At 39.9% G+C, this 18,920-nt stretch overlaps 1 protein-coding gene across 1 annotated transcript in view; it reads right to left on the bottom strand.

Annotated features, from left to right (window-relative positions):
- Window positions 1-18,920, bottom strand: part of DNAJB14 (DnaJ heat shock protein family (Hsp40) member B14) — a 56,716-nt gene that overhangs the window by 9,341 nt on the left and 28,455 nt on the right. Inside the window, exons 3-7 of the mRNA XM_089680551.1 lie at window positions 15,294-15,439; window positions 8,246-8,431; window positions 6,064-6,158; window positions 4,986-5,095; window positions 2,991-3,157 (exon numbers count right to left, since the gene is read on the bottom strand). Coding sequence (XP_089536677.1) covers window positions 2,991-3,157; window positions 4,986-5,095; window positions 6,064-6,158; window positions 8,246-8,431; window positions 15,294-15,439 — 704 coding nt within the window. The remainder of the gene's footprint in view (window positions 1-2,990; window positions 3,158-4,985; window positions 5,096-6,063; window positions 6,159-8,245; window positions 8,432-15,293; window positions 15,440-18,920) is intronic.

Genomic DNA, 18,920 nt, shown 5'->3' with positions numbered 1-18,920 from the left:
CGCTTTTAACAAAATATACAACATTTTTTATTAGATATAGTAAAGTATAAGGACTTACAATCAATATAGCCAGTATACAAAAGCTTTTCACATCATTCTGTCTTATTAATTACCCTTCTCGGTTGTTTCTTACTATTTTGCGTCTTATTTTGTTTTTCATCCTTCCCAGCCGAAGCTAACGCCATGGTATATGTTGTCTTCCGCCTCCACAGTGTATATTGCTTTTGCCCTTTCGGTAATCTTGCACATGTGCACTAATTTTTAGCAAAGCCTAGTTTTTGTACCGGGATTACTACGGAAACCAAGTCCGGCATGTCTATGAATCACACACCTGAGCCTGGTTTATGTTATGTTGTAAAAAAAGTAGACTACATCCAGCAAGTGATGTACAGTATTGTATCTCCTCCCCTCTTGTCTTTTGATCAGTGCCGATGTTAACACCCCCTTGTGTCATAGCAAGTCACATGGGGTATTTCAGAAAGTTGTGAATGGGCCTGTACTCTCATGAGATCGCAGTGCAATGCCACAGAGAGTTAATAACACAGGCACTGCATCTTCCTGAATGGACTGACAGCACACAGAGAATTCCGGAAATGTCCTCCAATATGCACATGCGTCGGTGGCGTCATTAAAGTTAACATCGCCCTATTTCTTCACAATGGCACAGGCTAGGCTGATTGTAAAGACAGCACAATCTATATTGTTTAAGAATGATTTTAATGGAGGAAAGTTAGAATGCAGAGTTTACTACCACTTTAACAGATTTGATAAAAATACCACCAATTAAAATACCACAAATCTGGACATACTGTAAATCTCACATAAATAACTTGCCACAAGATGATTTTGTGACCAGAGACCAACCCAAACTAATACAGGGATGTTGAACTCCTATTGCCCAATAGGCGAGACATGTAGTTCAGGGGAAACACGCAGGTAGTTTTTTTCTACCTTTAGCCCTACTGCGGGAAAGCAGCGGACTCATCTGTCAGGTGGAAGCCTCTAAAACCCCTCGTGTGAACCTCCCCCCGCCCACTATCTCCTGGGCTCCGCTTGCCCATCTGCGGGCCCGGTTCACCGCTGTCAGCTAGAGTGGAGGTAGGAGAGCGGACACGTCCGCTTCCCTCCCCTTCATGTCCTGACCCGGAAGTGATGTTATGATGTCACTTCCTGGTCCACGTTGAGAGATTCACTAAATGTAATGTGGTGCGATGTGCACTGCTTTACATTCAGTATAGTACAGGGGAGACATGCAGGGTCTTTTAGACCTTGGATATCTCAATAAAGAGAACCTGTCACCTAATATCACCTAATAGGGGACAAGTAGTTTTTTCAAAAATTTCCACACCCCTGTAATATGTTTAATTTTTCTTTGTCCTGTTCTCCTACAGCTATTTTCTGTGTACATGCTTTCACTCCAGCACCCGCTGGGTGTCATTTCTCTAGGCGGGTTTCCAGTTGTTGACAAAAGTGCAACACGTATGTGGAATGTGCATTATGGGGACAATGTGTGACAGGGTGACAACAGAGGAGGACAATTAGGAAACAGGAAAAGTGCATTACGACCCCCCAATAACAGAAGTGTCTGTACATTAGACTTTCATGACAGGATCACCAGGAAATTTTTAAAGAAAGCTATTCATATTGAAAATGTTAGCGCTTGAAAAGGAGATTTCAGCGATTGGATTTACCTATATTTAACCCCTTCCCTTGAAGAAGTTTTAAATGCCAGGAGGCGGAGGCAGGTATTCTGGTCATGTGGCCGCTGTGACTGGCAGTAACATGATTGGAAAGCTCCCAATCGCAAGTAGGCACTGGGAACTTTAAGGTTCCCGCTGGTAACTCTGCTGGGAGCGCGCAGGGCACATACTTTCAGCACAGAACGGTTTACATTTGGGATGCATATATGCTGTTTCTTGGCATTAAAGCCCACTTGCCAGCAGGCCGCATATATGCGTATGGCTGGCGGGAACAGGTTAAAGAAAAAAAAAAGTGTGCACGACAGGAAGCTTTAACTGTATGAAAGTATTTTGTCACAAACAGCATCCAATAAAGAAAGTCATATTTAGGTAACATTTCTCTTTTGTAAGGTTGAACAAAAGTTTGGAGTTGGTTTACAGAAATAGCAGCTTTTTGTCTCCTCCAGGGACTGAGGCAAACCCACACTATAAATGAAGGTTCATTTATTAGTCATCAGACATCTCTTGGTGAAGGCTAAAACAAAATGAAAAGCTAGCTACTACTGAAAAACTGCTATCTTCCTCAAAATGGCCAATATTTTGTGGACGCCTGACCAGAGCATGTACCAACCTGGCCAAAAGTATGTGGACACCCATTCAAATTACTGAGTTTAGATGTTTCCAATGGTGGCTGCTGATAATGCTACAGAACAAAGCCATATCCCTCCCTCCTAGATTGTAAACTCCAAGGAACCGGGTACACCTAACTCTCTTGTATTGAACTGTATTGTTGCTGTATCGTCTCCCTTTATATTGTAAAGCGCCGAGCAAACTGTTGGCGCTATATAAATCCTGTATAATAATAATAATATTAAACATATGTGCCCTACCAAAGTTGTGGCAGTAGTTTGGGGAAGATTATTTCCAGTTCCAGCAAGACAAAGCCAAGTCCATAAAGACAATGGTTGAGGAGTTTGGTCTGTAGAAACCTGATTGGTATGCACACAGCACCGACCTCAGTCCTACTGAATGTGAACCAGGTCTTCTCATTCAACATCTGCATCAAACCGAACAAATACTCTTCAGACTGAATGGGCACAAAGTCCCACAGACACATTCGAAAAGGATTTGAAAAGCCTGTACAGAAGAGTTAAAGTTGTTAGCTGCAAAAGGAGGAAGGGGTAAAACTCTATATTAATTGCCATGGGATGTCCTAAAAGCTTATATAGTTCTGATGGCCACATAACCATAACTTTTGGTCATATAATGTAACTAAAAAAACCAAAACAAACATTTTTTACAAATACTTACTCTGTTGTTTTTCTCGCCAGCAGTTATTCCTTACATTAGCCACATAATCCTCTTCAATATTCTTTTCTAACTTCTGCAGTGACATACCACTATATTCAGACTGAAAATCCTTGCTTACGTAGTATGGTACTTGAAGATTTTCTGTTAGGCGCTTGATGGTTTGACCGCTGAGAATAGACAGAGAACCTTATCAACAAACCAACAATAGCATTAGCATTGTTCTAATGACACAGAAGCAAAACTAATGAGAACCCCAAAAAGAAGGCAAATATAAAAATTAAGATTACATTCTTGCATTAAATATTGCTTCATGCATGTCCATAGTTTGGGAAGTGATGAATTCATGAGGATGCTAAATCTATTAAGACTTGCAATGCATAAAACTGTGACCTTTGTTTTTTTTTTTTTTAAGACCAGATCTGCACATTGTGTTATATTAAAAAAAAAAACAAAACAAAAAAAACAACAACAAACATGCTAGTCACTAATGAACAGTGCCTTTTTACTTCACCACAGAGCAAAGGATTAGCTTGCTATACAAGACTATATAAGATTTACATCGGAATTCTGAATATTTTTTTTTTATATAAAACCCAAGTCCAGTGATCACCCACCATCCTCCCCTTCAACAGGTCACCACTGCAGCTGCATTTTTTCTGTTGCAATCATTTCTACCAGTTATAGAAAAAGGGAACAATGATGCCCATGCAGTGGCTAGAACATCTGGTTGAAGTAACAATCTGGACAAAACGTCCATAAACAAAAACACATATGTAATTGCCCGAGACCTATATGTAAAAGAAAAAAAAAAAAAACCACAAAAGAAGAGGTGGGCCCTAGAGAGATCATCCAATTTAGAGAATCCCTTGGACTTCAGACTAAGTGCGATGTAGGCAAAAAGAGAAAATAGGAAGGGTAGAAGAGAGGAAAGGTGGGGATGGTGAGGAAGAAAACAAGGAGGTGGAAATGAGCAACAGAGGGGAAAGAAAGGGGGGTAGGGTAAGACAAGGTAAAGTGGGCACACAAAACACCTCCCCCATGGCCTCAGTTTGTCAGTCGCCAAAGAGCCAGAGATAACTCTGGCTCAAGGAGTTCAGAAATGGGAAGGCATGGGTACTTTACAAGCTGGCCCAAATTAACTGTGTCAGAATGGCAGGCTGATGATGTCACAATATATGGCTCAGCCAATTAGAGGAAGCTTTGTATACATTGATAAAATACATTGCTTACTCTGAATGGCTGAGCTTCGCTGTGATAGACTGTACTGTGTTCTGGGTCTCAGACTGACAGTCTCAGCGCAAACCCGGAACACAGTGCAGTATGCTGTATGTAGCCACAGCTACATACAGTTTATACCGCACATCTAGCGGCCTCACAGGTTAGTGGGGGACATAGTTCGTTTGGGCCAGCTTGTAAAGTATATCGAAAGGTGGAGATTCATTTTAACTTAAAGTTGAACACTGGATTTCTTCCAGGCTCTAGATATTGTATGTTTATTAGCCAGGAACAAACAGGATGCTAGTTTTTGTTGAACTATTGACAGGAAAGAAGTTCCAGGATTTTGTAATGAAGAAGGGCTATCCGTGGGTCCTATGTGATTACTACATGGAACAACTGCTGTAAGGTAATAGTGGATGAAAGGAAGAGGACCTCTGTGGGGCATTAAGCACCTTTTCCCTTTTAAATTGTAGCATATATGGCAACATTTGTTAAATCAGCCCTAACAGAGACATAGCAGACAGACACAATTAGGTTAGAAAGTGAGCCAAAAAATCAATACAAGATGAAATGTCAACTATGCAAAGTATGTGTGTTCTCATTTAAAATACTGAAGCGGTTTTAGTCCTTTTGGGACTTACTCTTATGTCATATTGGCGAAAACCTAAGCTTGTGATTTTGCGATTGTTCACATCCCAATTATTCGCCCTTTTTTCTCTGTATTTGTTAATTTCAATAAAAATATTGGAAATTAAAATACTGAAGCTGTTCACTTACGATCTGGGGTATAAACTGTATGGAGGATTGGAGACCATTAATTGGCTAAGCAAAGACACTAGTATCAATACAATTATAGGCATTAGTTGAATAATCATGGAGAAGCCACCCTGTGGAAGAAAAAAAAAAAAAAAAAGTAAAAAAAGAATTCGTATGATGACTTTACAACATGAAAAGCCACTAAACACAGTAATGATGTCAGGTATTTTTAAATTTCCTATTAAAGATTTTTTTTTTTTCTAACATTACATCAGCAATCACATTAAAAACATCCCCCCCCATGTTAAAACCGTATATTTACACATTATGTATTATGCATTAGATAGGTACAACTGCTGTTTTTGATGTACTATTAGCATTTTAGATTAATGTACTGGTCATTGCACACACCTGCAGGTGGCACACAGTTTGCGCTGATGTAAAATTGAGTGCTTTGTTAAAATAGTTGAGAATGAATACCATAGGCATTCTGTCTGGAATTTGCATGTTGGGATGAAGTCCTAAGAGGAGTGCACTTCCTAGGGTGACAACACTCTTCTTGTGTAAACATTATAGATGTGTTGTCAGCCTACAACAGGAAGTCCCTTACTGGCAGGATTAACAGGTGCAAACTGAAAAAGAGAAAATCTGCATTACAAATGCCTCCCAAGTCCCTCATATGCAAGTATAGGTAAAATGCTACACAAACCCGGTTCACACCAGAATGCAGTTTGTGCGTGTTGCGTGTGTGTTTTGCAAACTGCGTTCGAACACACTGCTCGTGATCTGCATGCGGATGCCAATGTATTGTTAACAGCACTGCAAATGCAGATTGCAAATGCAGTGTATTTTCGGACACCAAATCACATGGTACTTCAGTACCATATGATTTGATGCAGTGTGTTTTTAAAAGTAGTGCAAGTACTACTTTTTGAGCAGTCCAGTGACTTTTCCAGCCCATTCAAATGAACAGGCTGACAAAACAGGCAGTCTTGGGAACGTTTAGGAATCAAATGGGAATGTGTGCGATCTAGGTGTGAATTGGACCTAAGGAAATTTTAAGGTTTGTGTTTACAAATAATCTGTTAGTCATACTTACATCTCCCCTTTCATCTTCCCTGTCATGGCCACTATGATGCTGGTGCTGGTGATGGCTATATGTTGTGCGTCCATTAGAATATGTACGAACATTTGCTGGTAAGGAAAAGAAACAAACAAAACAAAAATAAGCTACAAACCTGTATCTCTAGAAAAAGGCAATGAGCATACCTAGGACTCGTTAGCTGTGACTGTCACCTTAATACAGTGTAGTCAGTAACCACTGTATGTACAGCGAATATAGCCAAGTTAACTTTCTGTAAATAAGCAGCATTATTCAAAGTCATTCATGTTCCAGTGTTGCCACTAGCCAGGAGCGGACTGACAACTCATGGGGCCCCTGTGTCCTTGCCCAAACTCAAAAAAGCCTATGAAAGAGAGGTACCAGGGGCATCTCATGGGGCCCCCTACTGACCCTGGGTCCTCGGGCAGTGCCCGAGTTTCCAAATGGTCAGTCCACCCCTGCCACTAGCCTATAATGAAAAAGTGAACTTAATATGCTGGGCTCAGCTAATAAAAACACTATTGTATTTCAATGGCAAGCACACTTTTTTGCAGGCAAAAAAAATTTTGTGGGTGCAATGCAAGGCTTCTGCACATTCTCAGTAAGCTGTCTGTCCGTACCTCCCATACAGGCAGGCAGTTAGTGAATGGCAGGAAGAATCTATGAACTAGAAGCATGCTCACCAGCACCCTACACTTCATTAAGAACTACAAGCCTTCAGCCGCAATGGCTGACGGTACTTGTCTATTAATTCACAGAAAACTGTGAATTATCGATGCCGCCATGAGGGTGGAGCACTGTATGGCCATGCCATTTTCAAATTGTGACAGGGGGTGTGAGAAGATTCCCTGCCCACTGTCACAGAGTGGGGAGCACTGGTGGAGGGTGCAGAGCAGCATGTTACAAGTTATACCCTATATATGAGTGTAACATGTAAGATGCTCCTAAAGGTGAATTTACCCTTTAAAAATCAGTTTAAATTTAATTCTCTTATAAATGTCTGATAACCAGAGGTCAATTTATGATTATTTTTTATTAGTGTGTACAAATTGCAATACTTCTAACAATGAAAAACTTCCCTCACACTTTCGGTTTGCAGAAATACATGAAGTGAAGTAAATCCAGGTACCTAGGGGTTGAAAATTGTAACAACCATTTCTAACCAGTTCCTAGAGATTATTACTTAACCACTTCCAGTCTGGACACTTTTACCCCCTTCCTAACCAGGGCAATTTTCAGCTTTCAGCGCTATCACACTTTGAATGACAATTGCACGGTCATGCAACCCATATGAATTTTTTACCATTTTTTTGAGACAGATAAAACTTTATTTTGGTGGTAATTATTCACCATTGGGATTTAAATTTTTTTGCTATGTAAATGAAAATGTGCAAAAATTTTGAAAAAAAAGTGTTTTTCTTATAAAATTTTGCAAAAATAATATTTCATCACAAATCTTGGCCACAAATTATTCCATTATCTTTTTAGTAAAGAAAAAAAAAAAAGCCAAATTAGTTTATAACCAAAAATTATAATTTTTAAACATTTTCTTTTACATTTTTATATTATATATTTATATATATATATATTTTTTTTATTTTTATTTTTTTTTACATACTGTCACCCTAGCAGTACAGTGTCACCATTACACCGTACTACTTTTGGGGGGTGATGAAGATTTTTTTTTTTTTTTTCTTTGTACACCGATTGCTTTTACACCCATATAGGATGTAACAGCAATCATTTCTCTTTCTCTCTGTCTGCATTCTTGCAGCCATTGAGAACTACTGAGTGAGCTGTGATTGGTCACAGCTTGTCACATGGTACAAGGCTGTTGTGAATAGCCTTGTACCATGTGACCTCTGATCATTCACTGATTTCACACGTAGTAAGCAATGATGTCAGAAGTGACATCTTGCTTACTACTTTGCATGTGATCACTGATTGGCCAATCAGTGATCACATGATCAGGACCTCGTACACAGGTCCCGTCCGACGATCGGTGTTTCACTGTGTCTGGAGGACACAGCGGGCACCGGATCGCGGTGTGCGGGGAGGCTGTTTATAAACGGCCACCCGACCCTGCAGTGCCACCGTCCGGCCATTTATATACAACAGCCGGTTGGGAAGTGGTTAAAGCAGTTTGTGGCATGACACCACAGCAATTGAACAGTCCTACCTGAAGGAAAGCCTCCTCCAAAGAACATGTTAAACAGATCTTCAGGAGTTATATCTGCCTCGAATCCTCTGTGATAATCAAAACCACCATTTCTGTGGTTGGTATGCATGCGTTCCTCGCATCCAGACAGGTCATATTGCTTACGTTTCTCTGGATTGCTTAATACCGCATATGCATTTCCAATCTCTGTAATAGAGAACCAAGAACCAAAAATGAGACATTAGTACAAATTTCTGCATTTTCAGATACATGAGAAGAAGAAATGCACTTAGGAATACTCATTACAGTTTTTGAGGAGAGCACTGGAAGCGTAGGGCAAATGTATACTTAAGATTCTAAATGCGTTCCAAAGCAAACCATTTAATCATCGAGGAAAAGAAGAGTGCAACAAGTTTGCAAGTACAGATTTACAAGCTACTGTGGATATAAAAAGTCTACACACCCCTGTTAAAATGTCAGGTTTCTGCTATGTAAAAAAATGATGCAAAGGTAAATCATTTCAAAACTTTTTCCAGCTTTAATGTGACCTATAAACTGTACAACTCAGTTGAACAACAAACTGAAATCTTTTAGGTGGAGGGAAGTAAAAATAAAAAAAAAACTGAAATAATATGGTTGAAAAAGTGTGCACACCCTTAAACTAATACTTTGTTGAAGCACCTTTTGATTTTATTACAGCACTCTGTCTTTTTAGGTATCAGTCTATCAGCATGGCACATCTTGACTTGGCAATATTTGCCCACTCTTCCTTGCAAAAACACTCCAAATCTGTCAGATTGTGAGGGCATCTCCTTTCACAGCCCTCTTCAGATCACCACACAGATTTTTGATCGGATTCAGGTCTGGGCTCTGGCTGGTACATACCAAAACTTTCATCTTCTTCTGGTGAAGTCATTCCTTTGTTGATTTGGATGTATGCTTTGGGTTGTTGTCATGCTGAAAGATGAAGTTCCTCTTCATGTTCAGCTTTCTAGCAGAAGCCTGAAGGTTTTGTGCCAATATTGACTGGTATTTGGAACTGTTCATAATTCCCTCTACCTTGACTAAGGCCCCAGTTCCAGCTGAAGAAAAACAGCCCCAAAGCAAGACCACCACCTTGCTTCACTGTGGGTATGGTGTTCTTTTGGTGATGTGAAGTGTTGTTTTTGTGCCAAACATAGCTTTCGGAATTATGGCCAAAAAGTTCAACCTTGGTTTCATCAGACCAGAACACATTTTTCCACATGCTTCAGATGTGTTTTTGCAAAATTTATCCGGGCTTGGATGTTTTTCTTTGTAAGAAAACGCTTCCGGTTTGCCACTCTACCCCATAGCCCAGACATATGAAGCATATGGGAGATTGTTGTCACATGTACCACACAGTCAGTACTTTTCAGATATTCCTGCAGCTCCTTTAATGTTTCTGTAGGCCTCTTGGCAGCCTCCGAGACCAGTTTTCTTCTCATTTTTTTATCAATTTTGGAGGGACATCCAGTTCTTAGTAATGTCACTGTTGCGCCATATTTTCTTCACTTGATGACTGTCTTCACTGTGTACCATGGTATATCTAATGCTTTGGAAATTCTTTTGTACCCTTCTCCTGACTGATACCTTTTAACAATGAGATCCCTCTGATGCTTTGGAAGCTCTCTGCGGACCATGGCTTTTGCTGTAGGATGTGACTAATAAAATATCAGGAAAGACCTACTAAAACAGCTGAACATTATTTGGGGTTAATCAGAGGCACTTTAAAATGATGTCAGGTATGTACTGACTCCTATTTAACACGATTTTGAATGTGATTGCTTAATTCTGAAACAAAGCTACATTCCCAGTTATAGGAGGGTGTGTACACTTATGTAACTACATTATTTTAGTTTTTTGTGTGTACTTCCCTCCCAAAAGCTTTCAGTTTGTTTTTCAACTGAGTTGTACAGTTTATAGGTCACATTAAAGGTGGAAAAAGTTCTGAAATTATTTATCTTTGTCTCATTTGTTTACATCACACAATCCTGACATTTTAACAAGGGTGTGTAGACTTTTTATATCCACTGTATATGGCCCCAAACCTTTAAACCAAAGCCTAATTAACAGCTTTGGTTTAGAAGATACAGGTGGTCACTGATAGCTAAACATTTTAGTAGTATGAAGAATTAGTTGTTAGTGCTGTTAAAACTTTGCGATCTTAAGGATGGCGTGTGGATTTCTTTATAATGACTCAACACACAGCGTAGGGTAAGCGCTGTACACAGAGGAATAAAAACTAAGCATGTGGCCATAAGGCACTAGGAGTGCATTGAGCTAGAAAGGTAAACAAATACAAGCACTTAGCAAAAGCAGTTGCTTAGAACTGAAATGAACATCAGCTGTAGCATCTGTTCATGTAAGCACTGCAGCCCCATGTTGTGAATGTCTCACTCAATCAGGCCTGGGGCAGCATGGAGTCCTGGTTCACACCAAATTTCAGTGATGTGATCAGGTCCCATTTAATGTACAACTTTAAAGTAGCCCTGATATAGAGACAGGTGCAATTTCAGTGCCATTTACTTTATACGTAGTCTATGAGAGTTAAATTGCACTGAAGTGGTGAAAAAATAATGCAGGAACTATTTTTCAAATTGCGCTACTTGAAAATTGCACCTATTAAGACAGTGCCATAGAAATACATTAAATGCAACTTAAGGTGCGATTTGTAAATTGCATGTCACACCTGAAGTTGCAGCAGTGTGAACCAGGGTTAAAGTTTGGGCTCACATGGGTCCTCAAAGTACTTGTGTACAATAAGCAGACTGATTACCTGATGAAACTCCTGTTTGCTCTCCTGTACAAGCAGAACAAGGGACTCAAGCCTAGATCAAGAGAAAAGTGCAGAAGGAACTCTTCCCACATCACCAACTCATACATTTTACCTTCGTGATCATTTGTGAAAATTGGACTTCTCAGTTTTTAGAGAGTATAGCCTGATAATGCAAGTATAAATAGTTTTTGAACCCACAGTTGGTGCCATCAATGTAAATGTGCATATATAATGGAAGCCTACTAAGGGTGGCAGGTATAGGACCGCATTCCCAAGTCAATACCTAAATTACATTTGCTGCTCCAAACACTAGTGCCCAATATGTTTGATGTCCTACTCTACAGGACAATTATTGGTCATTCAGCAAGGCACTGAGGAGAGCAACTGAGAGCTGTAGAATACAGTGGCATACAACTAATCAATCCTATCTTTGAAAGTTCCATTATCACAAATAAATTTCTATACTTTTGCAGTATTGGTCAATATAGCAATGCTAGTATTGAATATACGCATTGCATTTTTTTATTCCATTTAACATGTCTTCATAATTTTATTTCTACATTAACACACAGAAAAGGCTGTCCAGCAAAGATGACAATCTACAGTATAAAAAACCAGGGGCTCTTACAAGAGTCATCTTTTAGGATTCATTTCCATGGGTACATAAACCTATACCTCTGTGCAGAGGGTTGCATTTATGTGCCTGGGGAATGACAGGTATTCCGTGCGTTAATGTGCAGCCAGCCTATCAAAATCAATGAAATCAACGACAGCCTGACAAATGCAGTAGCTGTATGGATCTTCCTGCACATGCCAATGTTTACATCTGTACTGGCACAGATACACAATTCTGTATGCAGATCATTTCTGCACGGAGGTAAAGGTCTCTGTGCTCATGTAAATAAGCCCAACTGAGGCCAGCTAAACAAAGAAAAAAAAATCACGATACATGCATTCACAGAATATTTTTGGTTGTAGAAAAACTGTAACTGAAGTCAGTATATCCTACATAACACGTTTTTGGGGTGAATCTTACCAATAGGTACACAGACAGCAGTAAAAGAGCATGTCTAACCCTTCCCCAGTGTCCAAAACAAAAAGAAAAAAAAAAGGTTCTGGCTAGAGGGACTTCTTTATTCCCAACTGACTACTTTGAGTCTAACTACATAGAAAAGCAAGGAAGACTGCAATATACTGTATGCTGCCAACTTATATTCTAGTCCTGCACTCGTTTTAAAAAGGTTTTCTCCCCCGTCCTGCAACCTATACTACCTTACCTATGAAAAAAAGCTGAAATTACTTACCTGCTTTAGTCTGCTCTGGTCATGTAATCATCTGTGTGACAGCAGCAGGAGAGAGGAGGGAATGCTTAACAGCAGCTGGGAATTTTGGGAGTCTGTGACATCACTCATAGCCTCCCATGTTACAGCTGTCGGCACTCCCTCTTCTCCCTTGCAGCCACCACTGACTGACGCAGGCGAGCCAGAGCTGCCGATCACGTAACTGGACAATAGGCAAGTATAAGCACTTTTTTCTTTTTCTTTTTTTTAACCTAGGTTAGGCAGTATAAGTAGCAGGAGGGGGAGGTATTTTTTTTTAATGCTAAGTCAGTTATAGATGGTTTGCATCTCGGCTGGTTCAGTAGAGACCAGCCGAGATTCGAACCATCTATTGGCAAGCTGCTTGTACCCAATTCAGTTGTTGTACAACCTGGGTACAAGCAGCCTGCTGCCAGCAGCTATATCCACAAGCAATAATCACTGTGTTCTCCCGGCAGGGATGGCTCCGCCCTTCCAGGAGAACACAATAGCTCCAAGGCAAGGATTCCCCCATCAACACTGTGTTGATGGTGAAATCGATTTTCTTTCCTGCAACCAAAGAAAATCACATAGTCTATGGCCTGCCTTAGGCTGGAATTCTACTTTAATGGAGTCAGGGTCTGAGAATACCCCAGTCAAATCTGCATTATTTACACTGATACACAAGGCACCATTTAACCACTTGCCCTCCTGAGGATTTACCCCCCTTAATGACCAGGCCTCTTTTTGCTACTCGGCGCTGCACTAATTCAACTGATAATTGCGCGGTCATGCAATGCTGCACCTAAACGAAATTTACGTCCTTTTTTTCACACAAATAGAGCTTTCTTTTGGTGGTATTTGATCACCTGTGCACTTTTTACTTTTCACGCTATAAACAAAAAAAAGACCGAAAATTTTGAAGAAAAACTATATTTTTTACTTTCAGCTATAAAAAATATATAGTAAAACTCAAAGTTAGTTATAAATTTAGGCCAAAATGTATTCTGCTACATGTTTTTGATAAAAAAAAATCCCAATAAGTGTATATTGATTGCTTTGTGTGGAAGTTATAGCATCTACAAACTATGGTATAGATACTGCAATTTACGCCATTTTTTTGCTATACAGCTCTGCGCTAGTTTAACTGACAATTGCGTGGGCATGCAATACGGTACATAAATGTACACAAATAGAGCTGTCTTTCGGTGGTATTTGATTGCCTGTGCGTTATTTTTTGCGCTATAAAAAAAAAAAAAAAAAAAAAAAAGGCTGACAATTTTGAGAAAAAAAAACAACATTTTGGACTTTTTGCTATAAAACATGTCCAGTAAAAAAAATGTAAAGCAAATTTCATCATAAATTTCAGCCAAAATGCATTCTGCGACATGTCTTTGCTAAAAAACAAAAATACGTGTAAATTAAATTGGTTTACGTGAAAGTTATAGCGTTTACAAATGGCAGGAAAGATACTAGGATTTTAAATTTTAAAATGGCGGCGATCAGCGACTTATGGCGGCGTTCAGCGACTTATGGCGGGATGGTGGGACTGCGGCGGACATTCTGACACTGGGGGGGAACTGACGTGGGGTCACTGACATCCCCAGTGACACCAATACAGTGATCAGTGCAAAAAAAAACAAAAAAAACACTGACACTGTACTAATGGCACTGGGGAGGAAGGGGATAACTTTTTTATTTACTGAAAGGGTTAACTGTGTGAGGGAAGTGTTTTACTAGGGAGTGGGGGGGTGTACTGCATGGAGGACACGCTGATCGGGAGAGATAAACTCTTCTCTACGGCTCAGCATGTCAGGAGCTGACAGGGAACTGACAGAAAGCAGAGCTACTGCAGCCGTGCTCTCTAACAGTGATTGCCACTAAGCGGCGGGACACAGCCGGTAACGACCAGCCGTGACCCGGCGACTGACATCCGCAGCCGTGATCGGCGGGACAGGTAGGGCGGTGGCGCGCCTCGTGCGCGTGCCCCCTACCTGTTTTGCAAACACGTGTTTTAAAACGTGGTTTTGCCCAGCCGTGCCGCCCTGCTGCCGTATTTCTACAGTGGCTGGGCAGCATGAGGTTAAATTACATTTGCTCGAAACAGTTTTAGTTTGTGGCACCAAAGGCTATGCTATGTAGTCACTAGTTTTGTACACAAGATCACGTAATCATGTTTTGTGAACATAGGGGGACATTTACTAAAACTTGTGCACTCAGAATCTGGTGCAGCTGTGCATGGTAGCCAATCATCTTCTAACTTCAGCTAATTTAGCTTTGGCAACAAAACCTGACAGCTGATTGGTTTCTATGCAGAGCTGCACCATATTGTGCACTCTCCATTTTTAGTAAATAACCCCCACAGCATCCATATTTTTACTGTAAGAAGATCATTTTTCCTGACTTCGATTCCGATTTTTATATAGACTAGCCTTATGCAGAAGAATTAACAGGAAAGAATGTGTTTGTGAGGGTTACTTCTGGGAAGCATACCATTTGGAAATGTTGATAAACCTACATTTTCAGTAAACCAGAGTCTCGGTTTCAGTGGCAATTTCATGGCAAATCTATAGAATGGAAATCTCAAATGTAGACTACAATGAGCATGTAAATATGTAAGCTATTTAATAGGTGTCAAACATACAACATGAGAGCAGCTTTCTAATATAGTAGTGTTGAATAGAAACCGCGAATGTTAAAATGACGTGACGTGGGACTATTATGCAGCAAAAGTAACAATGAAAACCAATTAAATAGGGTTGTATACAACCCGTGATAAATTCCACTTCAAGTCCTTGAAAAGCCTTTCCCCCCCACAACAGCATAAAAAGTTATTTTCAGATTGTGCTGTGAGGGAGAATTTGATGCTTTTACAGAAGTCCTGCATTGCAGGCCTCGAGGGAAGGTGATCATGTGACCACAGCACACTGCTATACATGGTATACAAACAGACTAGAAAAAAAAATACACTTACTTTTAAAAGCTTCTGTAGCCCCAGGCGCATGGTTTTTATCTGGATGAAATTTTAGTGCAAGTTTTCGGTAGGCTTTCTTTAGGTCTTCTTCTCCAGCATCAGTACTTACACCCAGAACTTCGTAATAGGTTTTACAGCTCTTTATCCTGCAAAAAATGACACTAGTATGGTAAAAATCACTGGCCAGTGGGCCAAAGTCTGTTTACGCACTGACTGCCACTAATTCTGCGGCTGCAAATCAAGTACAAGTCATTTACAACAGACGTTTTTAAAAATAGGTTTGTATTTCTTAAATATATATTTGTATCCTGAGGCTCCATTCACATCTAGCCATTTTGTATCGCAGGCAGAACTGACGCAATTCTGCCCGCGATCCCAAAATGCTCTGAAAAACTGACAAATCACACGGCTCTTGTTCAGGTGCTATTCATTTTCAATGGCACCTAAAATGCAGTGCGATTCTGCTGCGATTGTCGCATGGTAAATCACATTGCAATCGCGTAACCCGCATCGCCTGAAGGTTGTGGCACCAAAAGAAGCTCCTGCTCCTTTTTGGGTGACAAGTTTTGCACAATACAGTTTGCAGCGATTTATTGTGGCAGAAACGCACCGTGTTTTAGGTGCCATTGAAAAAGAATGGAACCTGAACAAGCGTAGAGAGATTTGTCAGTTTTGGGATTGTGGATAGAATTGTGGTGATTCTGCCCAAAATACAAAATGCCTAGATGTGAATGGAGACTGAAGCATAACTTAAAAATACATTTTTTTTTTTTTTTTTTTTTAAGATTTAGAGTGATGAGGGGTTAGAATCATTGTCATGGTTTTTTTTTAAAATTGCTGTCTGTGTCCCCGTTGGAAAGATTAACTCTCTGCAATTGTCCTGATCACCAACGTCACCAGGAATGAAAGAGTATAAATCCAAAATTGAGTCGTCACCAGAGGAGGAATAGAGTAGAACGTTTCCGATGTGGACACTTGTTCCTGTGGCAACTGTCTCAGAGGACATCTTTCACATTGAAAATATATCACTTCACTTTCTGTCGAGTCTTTAGGACAGGAAGTGAAGGGAAATCTCCCTAATGAGACAGATGGCAAAACAAGAACAACAGCAAGGAAAGCACAAGCCTTCAACTGAGATGAAGGAGAAATGAAAAACCAAAAAAAAAAAAGGGGGTGGGTGGAGAAACACACCGTAATGCAATAAAATTGTGCATGCAGAAACATCTGGAACACAGAAATTGTGGTGTGAATTGGCCCCAAATCAGTGTGCTTATGTCTAATAAAGGCCGTAAACATATTGGTCAGATTGCAGGTTTACCTCTGTATTCTTACTGCAACTAGCAACTATTGTTAGGTATTTAATTAACCATTTTTATGACTTAACTGATGTTTGCAGGGCTGAATCAAAGTTGAAAGCAACTGAATGGATTGGAAAATACCGTTCTTTTTAAGGCAGTTGCAATATGTAATATTCAATCAATCTACTCTGAAATGATCACTTTTTGTTTACATATATTAGACTCACACAAATTTACCGTTTATGTTCCACTGAATGACTGCTTTAGTTATTAAAGTGTTACTAATCCCACAACAGTAAAATCAGCCTGTATATGCAGTAAAGCATGCTTGTTATACCCACTGTGGAACCTGAGGGGTTAATCCTCTGCATTGTGTAAAAAGGCCATTTGATCCGGTCTTCTCTACTCCTCCTCTTGTTCAGATGTCCATGTCTTATCTCCTGATAAGACAGACTGAACCATAGGCATTCTGCGCATGCTCAGTTTGGTGTGTATTGCTAGTGGGGTTTTTTTTTCCTTTCTTGGGAGAGTGCATGTGATCAGTGCAGGGCCAATCGGCACTGTCCAGACATAGGTCAGGGGTTCTGCATCCTCCTAGAGCAGAAAGAAAACTCCTCCTACAAGCTTTAACCAGTGCTCTGCTGAACACTGATAGAAGTCCCAAGATTGCTTTAACTGCTGATGAGAAAAGGTATTTCGCAGTTTATATTAACTAAAATATAGTAAATATCCTCTGGAACGCTCTACCCCAGTTTATAAGACTATCGCCTACTCTGCTCACTTTTTAGGCGATCTGTGAAAACCTCTTTTCAGCGAAGCCTAACCTGCTCTCAGCTAATAATGGAATCTTCTATTCCTCCTACCAGTCCATCCCCTACAGTTATTACCTTTTGTACCACTAGCCCCTCCCTCTTAGATTGTAAACTCCGAGAAGCAGGGCCCTCCTAATCTAGTATTGAACTGTATTATTGCTGTATTGTCTCCCATTATATTGTAAAGAGCTGAGCAAACTGTTGGTGCTATATAAATCCTGTATAATAATAATAATATTAATAAAATAATTGCATTTACATGTTTTGTGTACTCTGGGAAACCAGATGGAGTGAATGCAGGGTCCTGGGTTTAGTAACACTTTAGGATTATCAAATTGAAAAGGTAATTGCGTGATAAAACGTGCCTGTAAGAGCAATATAAAATGTTACTCAAAGAAATGACCTTTTTCACAAGTCTGGCAAGCACTGTAATTCTATAAGCAATAATTATGCTTACAAGTAGAGAGTTATAATAAATATGTACTGTGGACACTTGGTTTATTCTAAAGTGAGCCTGAACTCAAATACTGAATACTTGCTATGCTATAGGGAACGATAGGAATGATTTGGAATGTTAATTGTGCCTTGGTTCCTGAAAATTCTACCTCTTGTTTTGAATTCCTTCTGAAAAGTAGCAGTGCACTTCCTGGTATGTGAGGCTCTCCTGGGCCCACAGCCTGATCATTGTACTGTGTATCTGCAGTGTGAGATCATCTAAGCCACTTATACTTCTCACTGTAAAGCCTCGTACACAATGAGAATATCACACGAATGATTGTCTTTTCTTTTTTTTGCATGCTAGTCTCGTATTAAAAAAAATGGGTACTAAAGTTGTGAAAATGCTCATAAGACAGAATACAACTTCAGAAGTGATGTAATGTATTGTATTATATTCTTTCATTTTCGAACATGTGAGGTCTTGGTCACTTGATTATTTACGGACGAATACTATAATGGCTAAACTAAAATTGTTTGTACAGTTATCGTACAAGGAAAAATTTTCATGGTTGTCCCTTCAGATATGTTTGCATGAAGTGTCGTGATCAACTTTCCAAAGCTGTGTACGAATGATCAGATGATCGGACAATCGTTCAGTAAGCGGTATTTTTCAATCAATACTCCCATCAGGAGATTTGGAGGGAGATTAAGTGATGTCAATACTGTGCCGCATTGGCATTTCGGCGATCCTGCCAGACCACACACCAGCCACTGGTTATCTGACACAGTGTTTAGAAACAATGTTCAGAAGTGGGAAAGAGAGGTATAAAGTAAAATTGTTACTTTTGATCTGCATATAATGTCAGTTGAAACAACATAACAAACAAAAAAATATGCTGTAAATCAAAATTTACCCCGTATTAATGGGATAAGTTCTCCTTTCCACAAGAAATAATAAATGCACATTTTTTTGTAGGAAAAAAAATGTGCATTGATTGCATTAGGAGCCTGTAAAGCATTGCACGAGCGATCAGCAGATCGCTGGTGCCATGCAGGTCTCCTGCACACGGTCAGTGTAT

The sequence above is a fragment of the Staurois parvus genome, unplaced genomic scaffold, assembly GCF_062004578.1.
Source record: "Staurois parvus isolate SC_StPar_1 unplaced genomic scaffold, SC_StPar_1.0 ptg000244l, whole genome shotgun sequence".
NCBI lineage: Eukaryota > Metazoa > Chordata > Amphibia > Anura > Ranidae > Staurois > Staurois parvus.
The sequence above is the reverse complement of the archived record's forward strand: the minus strand, read 5'-3'. Positions and strand labels throughout refer to the sequence as shown.